Source organism: Condylura cristata, unplaced genomic scaffold, assembly GCF_000260355.1.
Source record: "Condylura cristata isolate star-nosed mole 26May11 unplaced genomic scaffold, ConCri1.0 scaffold00018, whole genome shotgun sequence".
Classification (NCBI taxonomy): domain Eukaryota; kingdom Metazoa; phylum Chordata; class Mammalia; order Eulipotyphla; family Talpidae; genus Condylura; species Condylura cristata.
The window spans coordinates 25,133,115-25,151,483 of NW_004567119.1; the positions used below are offsets into that span (position 1 = coordinate 25,133,115).

At 35.0% G+C, this 18,369-nt stretch overlaps 1 protein-coding gene across 1 annotated transcript in view; it reads left to right on the forward strand.

Annotated features, from left to right (window-relative positions):
- The window catches only part of SPATA17 (spermatogenesis associated 17), a 138,824-nt gene that overhangs the window by 32,502 nt on the left and 87,953 nt on the right, over positions 1 to 18,369 (forward strand). The window contains exon 5 of the mRNA XM_004685436.2: positions 4,443 to 4,546. Coding sequence (XP_004685493.2) covers positions 4,443 to 4,546 — 104 coding nt within the window. The remainder of the gene's footprint in view (positions 1 to 4,442; positions 4,547 to 18,369) is intronic.

An 18,369-nucleotide genomic window follows, 5' to 3' on the forward strand; every position in this document is an offset into this window, starting at 1 on the left:
TTTAACATTGTAGTTCAATTATACCTGTACTGAAAACATGGATGTTTCTATGTTTAAACATCCCGTCTTTGAAAACGTAATAAATCTACCATTCTATGCTCACTGTATAGTCTTTTGAAATGTTGAGCTTTCTACTTCACGAAAGAATGGTTATAGATGACTTAATTTTATTTCTATGCTGGCATATGTATCTGGAACACTGACACTAAGTAGGTTATTTTTAATGAATTTATTTTGCAAGTCTTCATCTTAATTTTAGGTGAGAAACCATTATTTTTCCCTCTCTTTTGATAGCAGTAAAATTACTATGAATTTTGAGGAATAAAGTAAATACAATGGAAGGAAAATCTTTTCTATGAGCAGATGGTTTTGATAGATCAAGGTTTTACCATTTGTTTTAGTGCTTAAAATAAACATTATTTATAAGACCACTTACATTTTGATGTTACTTAATGAGGAATATGCATCATTGATTTGACTAGCTTAAGAGGTCATTTAGAACTTGCCCGTTAACAAGCTGTAATCTGCTGAGCACACAATGACTTTGTTTAAAATTATCTATTCAGAGCTGATCAATGACAATAATTGTTTTATACCGTTCTCTTCTGAAAGTTGCTAATTACTTTGAAGGACATGAATAGTAGTCCTTTTTTGGAGGGGGGTGGAAGTTATAACCCATTCACCTTGAAATTCAATAGAAATGTTATTATAAAAGCCATGTAGCCTCTTAAAAGCAGATTTTTTTTTTTATAAGTGAAAGGTTCTCCACTAGTTCTGGGATATCAATAGGAAGTTTAGGCAAAATCTAAGATGTCACTTGTTCTTATGAAAAGAAGTTAGGTAGGTCTCAGCTACTATATCTTATATTAATTAGATATTGGTTAAGCAGGGCTCCTGATAAGGTAAGAAATTGGTATCTTTTAAATTAAAGATTACTCTGCACACTCTTTCTCTGTATAACTATATTCATGAGATGTCTTAGTGGAAAGAGCTCTGTCGCAGAAGAATCAGGCTTGCATACTACTCTTGTCATTTACTCTTTTACTGACTATATGACCTTGATCATGTTAGTAGACTTCAGTTCCTTCATTTTTAACATGGATACCATGCCATAGACACCAAGTTATTGTAAGAATTAAATAAGCATAACACTGGCATGTAAAGTTTAGGTCCTGTACTGGAGGTCAGAGCCTTCACTTAACCCAATGCCAGGCTTCTTCTAGTTGGTTTTTTTATTATTATTTTTTAAACTCAGAAAACAACAAAACAATAAAGATGAGTCATTTTTTAAAAGGGATGAGTTTAAATTTGTTGTCTTTTTAACTTGACCACCAGTTAATTATTATTCCCTTAAATGCCCAATTGTGAACAAAAGGATTTGTGTTGGAAAGGAATTTAAGCCTGTCTTCAGGAGAATGGCTAGGGTGTTAGTGTATCAAAAAGTTCCCTGGGAATACCGAGACAGACTCCCTGAGTTGGGTGATGCTGTGTCTAGTGGTTTCACAGTTTGGAGAAAGAAGAGGTCATACATTTGCCTTTCTATAGGCCCAGATTTCCAGCCAATTTCAATTTGGCCTTTCTGAATTCTGTGCTCAAAATAGGCATCCTCTTTGTTCTGGCATAACCTATTCATATGTTCCCATCTCCTCTCTTTCCTCCTCAGTATAACAACATGCATTTTTATGTTTTCTGGCAGATTTAAGCTTGCTTTATGTAGAATTTTAATAATGTAGTACCTTTAATAGGTAGTACCTTCTTTAACACTATCTGATATACTAATATTTTTCCTGTGCTTCCCTGAGTCACTTTTATCTCTGGTATGATGGGTTTTCTGTCAATACTTTTGTTTCAAGTGTTCTCTGCTTTAAGACAATTATTACTGTACTTGCAATAAAAGTACTATGTTGAAATAGTTGAAGCCATTCAACCAACTATATGACCTTAGGCAATTATTTAATCCCTATCAAGTTCCTCTCTATCCAGTGAAGCTAATACTAATCCCTACCTCAGAATGGTGCTGTAATGATCAAATTAGAAAAGCCAGAAAAATATTCATTTGTGTGTATGATCTGTGTATTTATACATATTTCAATTGACTATTTTTTTTTTTTTTTAGGAAAATGGTGTGTATCAATTCCTCTTTTTTTGTCAGTAACAGTATGGTTTTGGTCAAGTTAGAAGGCGGTAGCTTCTAACTGGAGTCTATATATTTAGAAAAATCAATTTGCTTTTAATTTAAAGAATTAATCTCTAAAATAAAGTCATTGGAAAAATAACTTGAAAGACACAGTCTATGGTTTTGTTACATTAACTTGCTATTTATTGTGCTCTGTTTTACTTGCTAAAATTGTTATGTCTGTTGTAATTATTCTTTTAAGCTTTCACAAATCTTCAGTTATTTTGTTCTTTCTCTTACTAGGAGATTAATTAGAGCACCCCTCAAAATCTTTTTTTTTTTCATCCAGTTTTGTTGATTTGTCACTCATTTACAAAGTTACATACTGGTCATACTGCCAGTTCACACCTCAACACATGCACATGCTTCATTCCCCTCCAGCATGCTCCATGGCTAATGCACTATCACTTATCCTATTGGAATCCTCTTCACTCCCCACCCCCACTCTAATAACCACAATAGTTTTCACAGAGTTTAGAGTTATTTTTGTTGTGTTTTCCTCACTTGCTTTCTTTGGTTATTTACATCCCAAAATGAGTGGCATATCCAGTAACTTTCACTTTCTGACTTACTTCACTTAGCATAATCACCTCAAGATCATCTCCAGTATCCCAAAACGCACTATGTCATCTATTTCAGTAGCTAGTAGTATTCCACTGACTAGATATACCATATTTTTTTAATCCATTTATCTACCGGTGGGCATTTGGATTGATTCCATTTATTGACGATTATAAATAATGCTGTGAACATAAAGTCTTCACATCTCAGATTATAAAATACTTTTAAAAACAGAGGTTTAAAAAGATTAATATATTTTAACCTTTTAAAAATGTTAAAACCTTTAATGTATTTTAAAATAGAAAAAGGAAAAGTTCAGAATCTAAGTAAAACGTACTTCCTATTTATTTCTTGTGGATTTAGCATTCAAGTTACATTGGGATAATACCAATATATTAGCTATTATTTCTTATTAAAAAATCTTTGTCAATGATTTGTATTTCTTAGCCTAGCTAACAAAAGACCATAGGAGGAACTTCAGGAGTCTCCAAAAAGAAATTCTTTCATAATATGTGAATAGCTCATAAATATATCTAAATTGCTAGAAAACTTTAGGGAATGAAGTTAAATCTGTATGCAAAACTAAGTTAACATTTTCTAAATTTTGGTATTTCTTCTTCCTCTGCCCCTTTAAAGAAATAGAATTTTTTCCTACTAAATTAATATCATCCTTGTTATTTTTTTAGCATTTTCTAATGGCTGTCATATTAACAAAACATTAAGAGAAACCTTAAGACTTGCTGATACTCATGTCCAGTGACATCTTAATCCCATTTAACTACCTTTTTTGGACACCAACAGTCTTCACATCTATATGAAAACACATTTATTATATGTTCTGGTAAAAATAAAATAAATTCTAATGTCAGCATTGTGGCAGGAAACAGAAAAAAAACAGATACCTTCATGAGTATCATCATTTGTTGAAAATTGCAGTTCCTTTTGTTTGGAGAATGGTCTGAAGAATGGGTTCTTGAAGGCTGGATTTACTGCCTGGATCATCACCAGTATCTTAGCCATGTAATACTGGGAAAACTACACAACTTTTCTTTTAAGTGTTGTTGTTGTTTTTGTTTTGTTTTGTTTTTCTGTAAATAAGACGTAAGAGTTCAACTCTCCCAAGAGTGTATTAAAGACTAAATGCATAATACAAACCAAACTGTTAGGATGGTGCTTCTCACAAAGTAATAACTCTGAAAATGTTAGCTATTATTTTTATTATTGAGGAAGTCTTCAAATTTTATATTAAAAATATGAATCAATGTTATGTTTAAAGATTTTGAATATGGCTGAATTGAAAAAGTCCACTTAAAAATGTTATTTCAGTGAGACTAAATATACTCTTCAAGGTTACAATAAAGAAAAAACCCATATGGTTAGGAGGGAAGTGGAAGTGGTGGGAATTGGTAAGGCAAATTTTTAATCTTTCAATAGTTAATTTCAAATCTAGCATTTGTGAAAGAATTATAATTGTTTCTTTTTTTAAACAATTAGTTATTTTAATATAATTTATAACAACCTATAAGTATGTTTTCATTTTTCTAATCGAGTATAATAAATTAATGCAACCTACATTGGCAACTATATACTGTGATATTAGTGGAAAGTGTAAGATTTTATTTGATATTAGTTATTATCCCTCATTACCTTGATCTTGAGAGCTATTCATGTTTTTACTAAAAATATTTTGTATTTTCTTCCATAGATTCAGAGACATTGGCGAGGTTATAGGATTCGGAAATACTGCTTTAATTATTACTATTTGAAAGACTACCTGAGAGCTGTTTCAGAGACCAATGATGCAATTAGGTGAGTAATATAATCACCAGTCTCCTGATAAAGATTTTAGAAAGAGTACTCTATAGATGCTTATCATTACCAAACTCCAGAATACCTTTTCAAACTCAATGAAATTAACAAAGGATCAGACAATGATAATGAAAAACTAAGAATGACTCTTCAAAGCAGATCACAGATCTGAGACTTTTGGTGTGTGTGGTGGGGTGGGACGGGGGGATGTTGAAGAGCACAGATGTGGAGTGAGGAGGAGAGCAGGTAGAAAGTGATAGGTGACTGTGGACACTTTGGTGGTGGCAAAACTATGGTTACTGCACCTGAGGGGAGAAAGCCTATATTATGAAAAAAATGAATGAAAGTTGTTTAAAAAAATAAATTAAAAATAAAACTCAAGGCTCTCCCTGGTGGCGCAGTGGGTTAAAGCACTGCACTAAGAAGCTTAAGCCACTTCCACATGAGTTCGATCCCCGCCTGCCCTGGAGGAGATCCACATGGCTAAGCAGACCTCTCCTGACCCGCCCGCTGCTCCCCTCAGCAGTGTACTTCGTAGATCTGCCTGTTCTGTATCTGGTGAATCCTCTCACCCTCTGCATCTCTGGCCTGTACCCCAGTTCTGTATGAATAAATAAATAAATAAATATTTTAAAATAAATAAATAAATAAAACTCAGTGATACTTTAGGCAGAAATTTATTGCAGATATAGGATTCTGTTTTCTTTAAGATTTTGTCTTTATTTTTGAATATCAGGTACACTTGACTATAAAATAGATTATTTATATGTGTAGTAGATCTACCTTTGTCTTATGCAAAATAGTTGAATTTCAGAAACCTCTTATTTTTGTCTATGAAAAGATCCCATAGATGAAGCCTTCAGTATGATGAAGTTCATATGCATTTTGAGAAAAACACTCAGTAGCAAAAACTTGCCTCGCAAAGATCAAAATGGCATGGAACATACTACCGTGGGCTGCTTGATGTCAGTTTTATGGCTTTGAACACAGAGAAAGATAGTGTCTGTGCATAGGCCGTCAGGTGTAGTCTTATAAACATTAAACAGCATCAAATATTGCAGCTCTGTTTAACCAGCTTTACCAAAGCTCTGGATACTTTTTTCTATTACTGCAAAATTAATTTTTTATCTTATAATATTCTTCATCCTGATAACATATAATTAATTATTTGCCTGTAATACATTTAGATAAAGGGAAATTGTAACTAATAATGGTTGATATTTATGTTGTAGTTTTATATTAATTTTCCACCACATACCTTATTTTACATTACTCTTAAAGTATTTTGAACTAGAGAGAACAGTTGACAATATAGTTTCAAAAAACAGTTTTGTCTGACCCCATAAAATAATATGTACTACCTAACAAACATCTACAAAACTTTCTACCTTTTCATTTTCTCATCTATGCTGTGTGAATAAAAAGATCTGATATTTGGGGATTTTGTAGAGGACATTTGTAAAGTTCATTTCTTTGGAAATAATAGTAAAGGGTTCAATAGGTTTCTGTCGACTAGATCAGTAAGAACAGTTGGGAAGCTGAGAAATTGAGCACAGGTAGGTGGCTGCTATTTACCTTCCTCCTGAGGAATTAAGAGTTCCTGGGGTGACCAGCATGGCAGGCTTGTACTTGCTGGGAGGAAAGGCTAGCAGGACATGCTGGAGAGAGTCAAGAACCCTGCTGAGACTAGGCTGAGCCAGGAGAAAGCACCCACATTATCAGCACTCATTATCAGAGTCATGTGGGTGTCTACCTTGAACTCTCACAACTCCAAGAGTGAAGCCCTACATTTTCCTTCTAGAACTTTGTTTGTCGTGCCCTAGTCCCAGCCCTGAAGGACAGGAGGTGGAGGGTGGTTTTGGAATGGCCTATGTCTTCTGCTCAACAAGTGATTCTGTGAATCCTTATCTCCTTCTTCCTTATTTTACTAGGAATAGCTTTAGTCACTGGAGGCTGGTGTGCCGGTGATAACAATTTGTTTTAGACTGGTAATCCTTATCACATTACAAAAGTTTTCATTTATTTATCAGTTTTTAGACCTGGATAGAATTTGAATGTAACAAATACTTCTCCAACACCCATTAAATGCACATTCATAGTATCTTTTCTCTTTGATCTATTGACTGTAATCTACTGAATTTATTAATATTGTAATATCAATGGTAATAATATTAATAACAAGCCATCATTGTATGCTAGGAATAATAACTAACTGAGTTATTGTTAAGTATCTTTTGATTTATTACTGAATTAGAACAGTATTTTCTATAGCATGCTTATATCCACTTTTAAATGCATGATTATACCTTACTTATAAGGTATAATTATTAAATGAATTAATAAATTATATGACATGTAGATTTCTATGTTTATAAGTTGAAAATCCTTCATAAAGCTATCTTGGGTTTCAAACTTTTAAAATAGTTACATCTTTAACACTTCCAAATCCATATTCAAGTTTTTATAACTATATCAGAGTTAATTTTACCTCTTTCACTTTATTGATGTTTTTAAATATAAACATTCTAATTTAATATCTATTTTAGTTCTATTTCTCATTTTAATTCTGATTATTTAAATATTTATTTCTCAAAACTGTGAGACAGCTATTTTATTGCTGTTTTTCAAACACCTACCTCTCAGGTTTGTCTTTATTTTCTTGTTTCTGAGTTAAATATCTAGCTTCCATATTTTTAAAAAACCCTTTTATTTCTTTATTTAACAGATAATAAATACATGTCCATAATAGAAAAACTGAAGATATGGATAGCTTGAAACAAAATTAACAGAAAGATACCTATAATCCCATTACTCAAACAATTGCTATTAACATTTTGATGCTACCTTCCTCTAGAGCTCTGCCACTGAATCTCTGTGTGACCTTGGGCAAATTTCTTAACTTCCTTTTTTCCTGACTCCTGACTCATAAAATGGGGAAAGTAACAGAATTAGTACATAGCTTCACTATGAGCATAAATGAGCCTATATATATTGTGAAGTGCGTACACCCTGCCTGGTGTATCAGTGAGCAAAATGGTGTGAATATCTTCATAGCAATAAACACATCAACCTCATTATTTCTAAGAGCTTAAATAGATTGTTCCTTTGGTTGGAGCTGTAGGTCTTCCTAGTTTTTGCCCTTTTAAACATTTCATTATTTTCTCACTATAATTTAATATGAAAAAATACTTCAGTTCTTGCTTTGTTAGGCTATTACACTCTATTCCTTTTTGGTAATTAAATAATATAGACTCTTGCTGTTTCTATGTGCAGTGTTGTCCTCATTGCACATGTTTTGACATCTGGAGTTCTCCCATTCTGTTTGCCTCTTTTATTCTCTGTTCTGAATTCATTTTTCAATCTCCAGTACTTAGTTTTTTCTTGTAGTAGTTTGAACATTAAACAAATTTATTTCTAGGTTTTCTGTGTTATGTTTGGTACAATTATTACTTTTGGGAATTTATTGAGATTTTCACCTCACATATGTATTATTTTGTTTTAGATGTTCTCTAAAAGCAGATAAGTGGATTTCTTTTTCCATTCTAGCTATGTTTTTGCATTTTAATTGAGCAACCAAATGTTTGCCTTCATCATCTTAACTATTGCAATGTTTTTCACCTTGCTTTATTTATGTTCCTATGTTTTATGATTCCTTTGATATAAATTATGATTTGTTTGTTTATGTGAGCTTTTTTTTTTTTAATCTTTGAATGTGTTGACTCCTTTTTGCTTCAGAGACTCAGCTTCTTTGGAAATGGAACTTGTCTTTTCACTTTTAAACTAGGTATCCTCACCTGTTCCACCCTTTACCACTGAAATTGCTCAGCCTACACCCAACCCTCCTGTCTTCCCATACAGACTTCTGTCATCTCTTGCATCAACTACTGAGACAGCACATTTCAACAGTTCTCTTTTCCTTTGATTTTTCCATTCTTTAAGGCATTGTGGAGAGCCAGTCAGTCAAATCAGATTTCTTTGCTTCAAATCTGTCCCAGTTTCCCTGTTGCCTATAGAATAAGATTTACATTCCTTAGTATGTACTAAGTCTTCCTGTGTCATCTCCCTGGGTCCACCCATATTGAGGGGCTTGGCAGCTTTAAAAGGCAATCTGTTACCTTACATCTCCAAACCTTTATGCAAGCACTTCTCTAACACTCCACCCTGCCATATAAACCACTCATCATCCTTTCTATCACTGCTTCAACATCTTTAACCAACATGGAGATTTAAGGCCCAAGCACTCTCCTGCAAATTGATATTCTATCACTTCCTTATGGTTATTACAATTCCATCATATTTGCCTTTCCCTCTATACTGTGAGATCCATTCTCACAATCTGCTTGGATTCAGTGCCTTGCACATTCACCAACACCTAAGAGGCCCAAAGTAGCATTTGCTGAAAATGCTCAATGAAAGAAGGAAAGACAGATTTAATGAAACTCCTTTATATTTTTCATGTAGCTGCAATTTGGAGAATGTTGAGTTTTCTTCTACCTTAGTAATGGGTGATAAACTTCAGTACAATAAATGTTTATTTAACAGCTACTGTGTGCCAGGCACTATGCAAGTTGTTGAGGACACAGTGATGAATGTAACCAACTCAGGTAGGCTTCATGAAGCTTCCAGAGAAGTAGGGAGAAAATTACCAGAAAGCAGAAGTGATGTGCCATCACTTTACCTATATTCCACTATTTTACAGCAATAAACTGGATCCATTCCACTTTCCTAGAGAAGAGGTGACATGAGGGGGTATCTAAACCAGAGGGGAGATGGCTGGAGGGTATCTTCAGGAACACCTTCCACTCTCAGTCTTGCATATACTCCTTGTTCAATAAGTGCACTGATTTTTGGTTTTGTGCCTAGGACAAGAGATACTTTACATTTTCACAGGGCATTATTTTTTTTTAAAGATTTATTTATTTATTTGTACAGAACTGGGGTACAGGTCAGAGATGCAGAGGGTGAGAGGATTCAACAGAGAGAGAGTGGGGAGCACAACAGGCAGATCAACGAAGTGCACTGCTGAGGGGAGCAGCGGGCGGGTCAGGAGAGGTCTGCCACGTCATGTGGTCACCTCCGGGGCAGGCGGGAATGGAACTCATGTGGAAGTGGTTTAAGTTTCTCTGTGCTGTGCTTTAACCCGCTGCGCCACCAGGGAGGGCTGATAGGGCATTATTTTTACGGGATGTCTTTCAAACTTTAATGTTGTGATTCAAACCTTAGTATTGTCTTGCCATTTTGATAGTTACTACAACATTTTGATAGTTAATACAACAAGTATTAAAATATGTAGTATCTGGATTTCAAAGACAATGTGAGACATGTAAAGCATGCCTCTGTTTTGGGGCAGGGCAAAATCACAGAAAAATAATTAAAATCCATTTTAATGTTATAACATGTTTTGCATTTGAATTATATGGGATACCAGATAACACTGGGCTTAACAATAGTTGATCTGCTCTTTTATTAATAGGGTTTATTCTACAGTTACAGTAGAAAAAAATGTGTACATATGCAAGAGTATCTTTTCATAACCAAGAGTGAACCTTTCACAAAGAAAAATGGAATTGATTAATTTAGGGTTGAGTTTGCTCTTGGTAGACACATTCCTTTGTAATATCTAGCCTGATATGCGAAATTTGCCCCAGGTTATGAATAAGAAAATTATATAATGAAATAAAAAATTAGCTCCAGAGTCACAGACTGGTAACATTAATAAAACATTATTAGCCTGGAATGCAGAAAACTGACATATTTTTTTGTGACAGAAACTCAAGTTAAAAGTAATATATTCCCCCAATCTTACTGCTTCAGCTCAGTTGTTGGTTGTTAATATCTCATAACAATAGTTCTGACTTGAATGTATATTTGTCATTCATCAGCAGGAGTTAGTTTTTCAGCATTTTGATTTTGGACAGTGTGGTTTGATTAGATGATTTTATGGATATTATTCTTTACCTATATTTTTATGCATCATGAAAGTTCTTTAAAGGATATACTTGTTATGTTTTTATTGCACTAGCTTTATTTATATATAATTCACACACCCTACAATTCATCCATATGAAGCATACTGTTTTATAGCTTTTTGTATATTCACAAAGTTGTACATCCATCAACAGGATAATTTTAAAACATTTTCATTATCTTAAAATAATAATAATAATAATCCGGGCCCTCCCTGGTGGCGCAGCAGGTTAAAGCACTGCACTAAGAAGCTTAAGCCACTTCCACATGAGTTCGATCCCTGCCTGCCCCGGAGGAGATCCACATGGCAAGGCAGACCTCTCCTGACCCGCCCGCTGCTCCCCTCAGCAGTGTACTTCATGGATCTGCCTGTTCTGCTCCCCACTCTGTCCCTGGTGAATACTCTCACCCTCCACATCTCTGGCCTGTACCCCAGTTCTGTATGAATAAATAAATAAATCTTAAAAAAAAAAATCCTACAGCCTTCAGCAGTCCCCTCCATTTTTCCCTCCCTGCTCAGCCTTAGGAACCACTAACCTATTTTCTTCTGTGGATTTTTCTATCCTGGACACTCCATATGAGTGGAATCTTACAGTATGTGGTCTTTTTTGTCTGACTTTATTTTAAGATTTATTTACTTAAACATACAGAACTTGGGTACGGGCTGAGGTGCAGGAGTGGTGAGATAATTCACCAGAGACAGAGTGAGTAGCAGAACAGGCAGATTGTCAAAATACACTGCTGAGGGGAACAGCGGGTGAGACAAGTGAGGTCTGCCACACCATGTGGGCCAGCTCCCTGGTCCGAGATCAAACTCATGCTTCAAAGGCTGCGAACAACTTCACAGTGCAGGGCTTTAACCTGTGGCACCATTAGGGGAGGCCCACTATTTAGTTTCTTAAGGAAGGAATTTCTGATGGCCTGTTGAGGACTAGATACTCTAGTTACATTTGGGTGAAGGGTGCCAGAAAGGCCTTATGCTTTATACCCAAAATAACTATGCTCTGAGCCTTCTGCCTTTTCTCTCAGTTTCTCTAGCGAGTACACGTTTGCACTCTCACTTAAGAGATCAAAAACTGGATATTACCATTCTCTGTAAGTCTATGTACAAGAAACAACTAAAGTGGACGACTGTTGTAGGTTTGTAGCCCAAGATAAAAGTTGCTAAACCGGCCCTCCCTGGTGGCGCAGTGGGTTAAAGCACAGCACTGAGAATCTAAAACCACTTCCGCATGAGTTTGATTCCCACCTGTCCCGGATGTGACACATGGCGCGGCAGACCTCTCCTGACCCGCTCGCTGCTCCCCTCAGCAGTGTACTTCGTGGATCTGCCTGTTCTGTTCCCCACTCTGTCTCTGGTGAAGCTTCTCAGCGCCCCTGAGCCTCTGGCCTGTACCCCAGTTCTGTATGCACAAATAAATAAATCTTTAAAAAAAAAAGTTGCTAAACCATGGCAGATCTTATGTAGATCTTATGTCCTCAAGGATAGTGCTCTCACTAGTGTATAAAGCTGTTTCCATATACACAAAATAGCTGAAATTATTGGAACATATCAGAAGATAAATGTGCTTTAGTTGGACAATATTTGACACATAGCTAAATTCTGAACACCATTATTGATCGACAAAAAAGTCTGAATGCAGCAGAAAACAATCAGCACTTTAAGGAGCTCAGAAATCATAATGAATTGACTAACAAAGGAAAGTAGAAGCCTAGAGGAAGATATGACATTTGCCTCAGATTTTAAACAACCATTTGGGCAACACATATTTAAAAATGAAAAAATTAAGACAAATGGCTAGACTTAAGTTCAATGTGAAAAATATATTTCTAGTAGTTGGAGCTATTCAATAATAATCTGTCTTGGGAGGCAGAAAATACTGATAGAAGGATTCATCTAAAATTAAAGACTTGTGGAGAAAGATTTCCGCTTTTGATGACAAACCAGCTTTCCAATTTCCCTCTTAATCCTGGATTACTTACTTAATATGGTAATAAATATACTTAAAAGACACAAAATCTATCTACCTATCTATATATATTTACCACAAAACTCAGAGCACTTTGAATTCCATAAGGGTGCTAAAAATGTTTAAATGGTATAATCTGTGACATAAGTACTTATCACGATATTTGATACAAAGTTTTCATTTACCATGACCAAGATGGATATGATAATACATGTAAATCAAGATTTTGTGTTTCTGTACACATGCATTATAATGATGTGTATATAACCCTTAGAGCATATAAAGCTAAAAGTGTTCCAACTCTATTATGAAATATTTCTACTACTAAAAAAAATTATATAATTATATATAAAAAAATTATTATACGATTATATATAAAAATGTTATATATTCCTGAAGCATAAGGGTGGCTTTGCATTTGAATAGATCAAATAGGTTACCTTTGAGGTGATAAGAGCTGCATAAATAACTGAATTGGTCTTTCAGAATTTTGGAGGAAAATGATGGATTTATCATTAATGTGGATATTATTCCAATTTTAATATTATATTTAAGAGTGCTAAGTAATTGACATGCTTGCCAAATGCTAACTTGGAGAAGCCAATAAGGTCTTTTAAAATGCACTGCCAATTCTTTATGTTATGTGTGATTCTGGGAAAATATCAGCACAACCTCGAAGAACAATCTCGGGACTGTTCAAGATCCCCAGCAGCGCTGCTGTATTGGACCAGACTGGGTAGCATTTCCTTGGGTGCTAGAAACTCCTCATTCTAGCCTATTGCTATTATCTTATGGGTACAACATACACAAGAACTATGAGAAAGTCTTTTAGATCTTAAAATTCATGGTTCCTTTCTTTATGTTGAATTTCTTCTTCAGTATTTAGTGTTTGTTGGTACCTATAATGATAGTAACAATCCAGAGTAACAGCTGACTAACAGCTTGCTATTTCAAAACATTTATATCAATATATGTGTTAATTGCTGTGTTTGTAATCTGCTTATTAGGGTTTGTTTTCAAGGATAAAGTAAAAATGCTTTAAAACTGATTTTTATAAATACGCATCAAGTTTCTAGGAAAAACAATAAAAAATTGAGTTAATTTCTCCTCCTTATTGTGGTTATCTGGGCATTTCAATATGATTATCACTATAGACCTCACTTCCCCCACTGGCAGAAAGTCTTACAGAGTCAATAAATGCACTAGGACCAAACTGAAGAACCCTGAGATGGCTGCATTCTGCATTTTGGAAACAGTATTATAAATGTCTAGTACTCCAGAATGGAAGACTTTTAATACATTAAGCTACATGGGCAGTGCATTTCCAACAAACACATAGAGACAAACAAAGAAGTCAGCATGTCCTTATAGACTGGAAGCATGCACAGTCCTTAAAATTCAACACAGTGGCCCTCCCTGGTGGCGCAGCGGGTTAAAGCACAGCACTGAGAAGCTAAAGCTGCTTCTGCATGAGTTCAATTCCTGCCTGCCCCGGAGGTGACCACGTGGTGTGGCAGACCTCTCCTGACCCACCCGCTGCTCCCCTCAGCAGTGTACTTCGTCGATCTGCCTGTTCTGCTCCCCACTCTGTCTCTGGTGAAGCCTCTCGCCGCCCATGAGCCTCTGGCCTGTACCCCAGTTCTGTATGCACAAATAAATAAATCTTGAAATAAATAAAAAAAAATTTCAACACAGTAACCTATAATAAAAATCTACACTAGTATTGGCATTCTCCCCATTCCCCCACCACCTGCACTTTGCTCATATGAGTTCTACGGAAGTTTTACCAAATTCATTTTAAAGTCACAATATTAAGTGGGGACATACTAATGGAAACAATAAGAATCTGGAATATATCTAGTCAATTGACATTGATAGGCACTTGATAATAGCTTCCTTTTTAGACACATGGCAGTCTAGACAAAAAAAAACAAACATTAAAACTGAGTACTTGCTTAAATGATGCAAACATTAACAAAAGGAACACTTTAATTACAGATGCATCACAAATTCCTGGCTGTTGATATAGCTCAACTATGTGCTTTCGGTTAGTAACTAGAGAAAGCTCAGTCTGAGGTATAATAATCAGAAAGGTCATCGACTTGTTATCAAGCTAAAAATTTATATGCATGAATTTAGACATTGTAAGTGATGAGTAGGACCAACTCAGTAAATAAACTGTAATCTCAGTAAGTCATATTTGCTAAACATCTGTCATCTTTTTGGGGGGGGGGCAGTATGGGATTTTTTCTTTTTTATCATTGCTCATCTAAAAGGGACTTGTTCCATCTCATTTTTTTTTTTTTAGAAATTTGAATATTTTATAGTGGTCATTTATGCTCTTTAACTATTAGTCAGTTTATATTTTCCGTTTGTTGTATTTTATTGTTTTTCCTATATGTTTTTAAAATATATATATATTTTTAATTTATTTACTTATGCATACAGAACTGGGGTACAGGCCAGAGGTGCAGAGGTGATGAGAGGTGATGAGTGGGGAGCAGAACAGGCAGATCAACAAAGTATACTGCTGAGTGGAGCAGTGGGTGGGTCAGGAGAGTTCTGCCATGCCAGGTGGGGTAACTTCCAGGCATCGGGTCGAACTCGCACTGAAGGGGCTGCCACTAGCTTGCAGTGCTGTGTCCTAACCCATTGACCACCAGGGAGGACCCATAAAAAATCTCTTTAATTGTTAAGGGAAACATCCTTGTCACCTGTGGTACAATTATCTTCCCTCGTTTGCTTTTGTTGCCAGATGTATTTACCGAGATTTTGAAACTTGCTAGCTGATCTTTTGTTACATCCTGTGGTTGTATTTATCAATAATTTCTGTATTGATTTTATCTTGCATGACTTTAAAAATACTAATCTGTAGTCCCATTGATACTTTAGGATGTCTTTTGTAACCTTTTAATAGTAAATCCATCTGGAATCTATTTGTGATAGGATTAAATAGGAAATATTCCTTAACATTTAAAAATGGCTAACAACTTTTTCCAACAGTATTTATTAAATAATTCACTTCTCTTTTACTGCTCAGTGCCGTTCTGTCACATACTGGATCCCCCTCTGTGTACTCAGTCCGTGTCTTGATTGTTTCAGTAATGTGATTTATCTCCCTTTGGAATCTGTAGAGTATTGCATAACTTGACTAACTGTACATTACTTTCCACCCCCACCCCCCAAAACAGAGTTGTGACTATTTTTGCTTAATTTTCATCTAGCTAAATTTTGAGCTACATTGCAAATTTAAAAGAACATCAAACTTAGATTTTAAAATGGCCTTAAATTTGTAGAGTAGTACAGAGAAATACAACATTTTCATAATTTAAGTTTTCCTGTCAACCAATGAAGTTTTTCTCTTCATTTATGTGGGTATTTTTATTAACGTCTACTAGTAAAATTTGTGACTTCTTAATATAAACTCTACCTATTTCTTGTTAATTTCTAGGAATTTCAGCTTCTTCCATTATGTTTGCTAATGGTATATTTCATTTCATAAGTACTGGTTTTTGCATGTAAGAAATTAAAATATTTTGAGAGTAGTGGATCCCTTATTGAAATATCTCATTGGTTCTCGGAATTCTCTTTCCTTCTTTTAGCACTCATGTTACATAATAATTTGTTGGTTTTCTCATTCACTCACTCAACTATCTGGCAGGGGCAGGAGACACTAGCTGAAGCAGAGTCAGTGATGCCCTTGTCACTGTCCTAAGTGCCTGACTGACCTCCTGTCACTGAACCAGGATCAGTGTCTTTCACGCTGCTCATGGGTTGGCATTCCTCAGTTTACTTTATATTCAGCACCTGTCGGGTTATTTTCCCCTTTTTCTTCCAGCCCACATTTGCCCTCACATCTCAACTTAGTTAAAGGTTCTGATCAACAAGAAAGAGAAATTACTTGGATGCAAATTCTCTCCTTCAATTCTACATCCCCATGACTCCAAACTCAAGTCCTCTTGGTCTGGCTTCTTACTAGGCTCCTCAACTTGTTCCTTTACTTCCCATGCAAAACACTGACTTTGTGCTTCAGAAGATTACTTGTACTTGTGGTTTACAATTTAATGGAATTTGATTGATTGTTTTCATTCATATTGCCAAATTCCATGCTGAAATGTTTCCTCTTTATTTTCTTCAAAGGACTTAATAGTTGTGGGTCTTACATTTAAGTCTTTAATCCATTTTCAGTTAACATTTGCATAAGGTATTCGTAATTGTCCAACTTCATTCTTTTGCTTGTGGATCTCCATTTTCTCCAACATCCTTTGCTGAAGAAGAACTGTGTTGAGTACACTAGGAATTAATTTTGTAATCAAAGACAGCTATTGTCACTCAAGCACATTGTAAACTGAGAACGGGTACGGGCACTTATCGTATACCAAACATTGTGCTAAGACCTATACCCATTGCCTCTTCAATTTTCACAACACAGAATATAGATAATTGAGTATTTCATAATTATTGGCTAAAATCAAGTATAATTCATTCAAGATCAGTATTAAGAGCGATTTCTCTGTTATATTAATGTTCTGTAATACAACCCATCCATTTACTTTTTGAAAGGTATTTGAGATATCAAAGATATTTGCTATTTTAGAGCTAGTCAAGGATACTTTTTATATTTACTAAGCAAATTATTTTAATTTGATGAAATGAGTGACAAATTTTCTACTTTTGCTATAGGAAACATATTTGAATCCTAAAAAAAAAGCCTGTTTTGTAGATTCACATGGTAGGTAAAGTGTCAGGTAGCGGCCATAAATGGGCTATTGTATTATTTCATGTATTTTTATTATTCAAACTCAAATTAGCTTCAGTTTCACAATTTATCTACTGCAAATCGGAACAGTTAACTAGGATAGAAGAAAAGGTGCAGTTCCATTAAACTCCAGCACATCACTAGCTGTCAGGTAAGCCTTGTTATGCTGTCCATCCTCATTTAACTATCCCACAAGATCTCTTAATGAAGTTAAGCCCCAAGTTCACTCCAATAATTCTGTGGCAAGAGTTTGTGCAATGTAACAATTCATCACTTGTCAGGAAGGCACTTTTAGTTTATACATTTAATAAGGGCATCCTCTAGCTTGGTTAATTAGAAGTGAACAGTTTGCATATTTACTAAATGCAGAGTGTCATTGCCACCACGGCCTATTGCCTACATGAATTATTTCTCTATCTGCAATAAACAGCTGGGTAATTATTACTGCCATAATCAGATAAATTCCCTCTGTAAGGCTTTTCTTACATGGCAATTCTTTGAACTCATCCAAAGCTGAACAAAATTTATGAACTCCAGCAGCGAGGCCACTTTTTCATGTGATGGTGCCCCTGTTCTGTGTTTCAAGGACATGAGTGGAGCACCACAGATACTGTGTAAATAGGAAAATAAATATGATTACCTAAAGATACCATTTCCATACACCTCGTTTAAAGGATATAATGTTCCTATCTTAGCCAACTAAATAAGAACAGTTTGGTTTTTCCTAATTGTATCTAGATAGCAGGCTCCTATTAGTGAGTTGTCTAAGTCATAAAGAAAATATCACTTTAGTTTTCAAGAGCCAAATTAGTTTATAATACAAACTATACATTTAACCATTTTTCTGTAGAATCATTTTCTAGATGATGGTACCAGAATTAGAGCAACTAATTTGGTAGAATTTAGATAAAACCACGCTAGAGGGGCTAATTTAAAATACAGCACATATCCTTTGCTTTGAAAGGCTGTTTACCCGTAACTAGAAATGTCCATATAACCTCTTTAAAATGTGGAAAGGTATCAACCATTTGATCACAGCCTTTTCATAGACTAATTTATAAACTATTTTTAATGAGTATACATTGCTTTTGATAATTTGTATCCCAAAAATCTTTTTTAAGAAATTA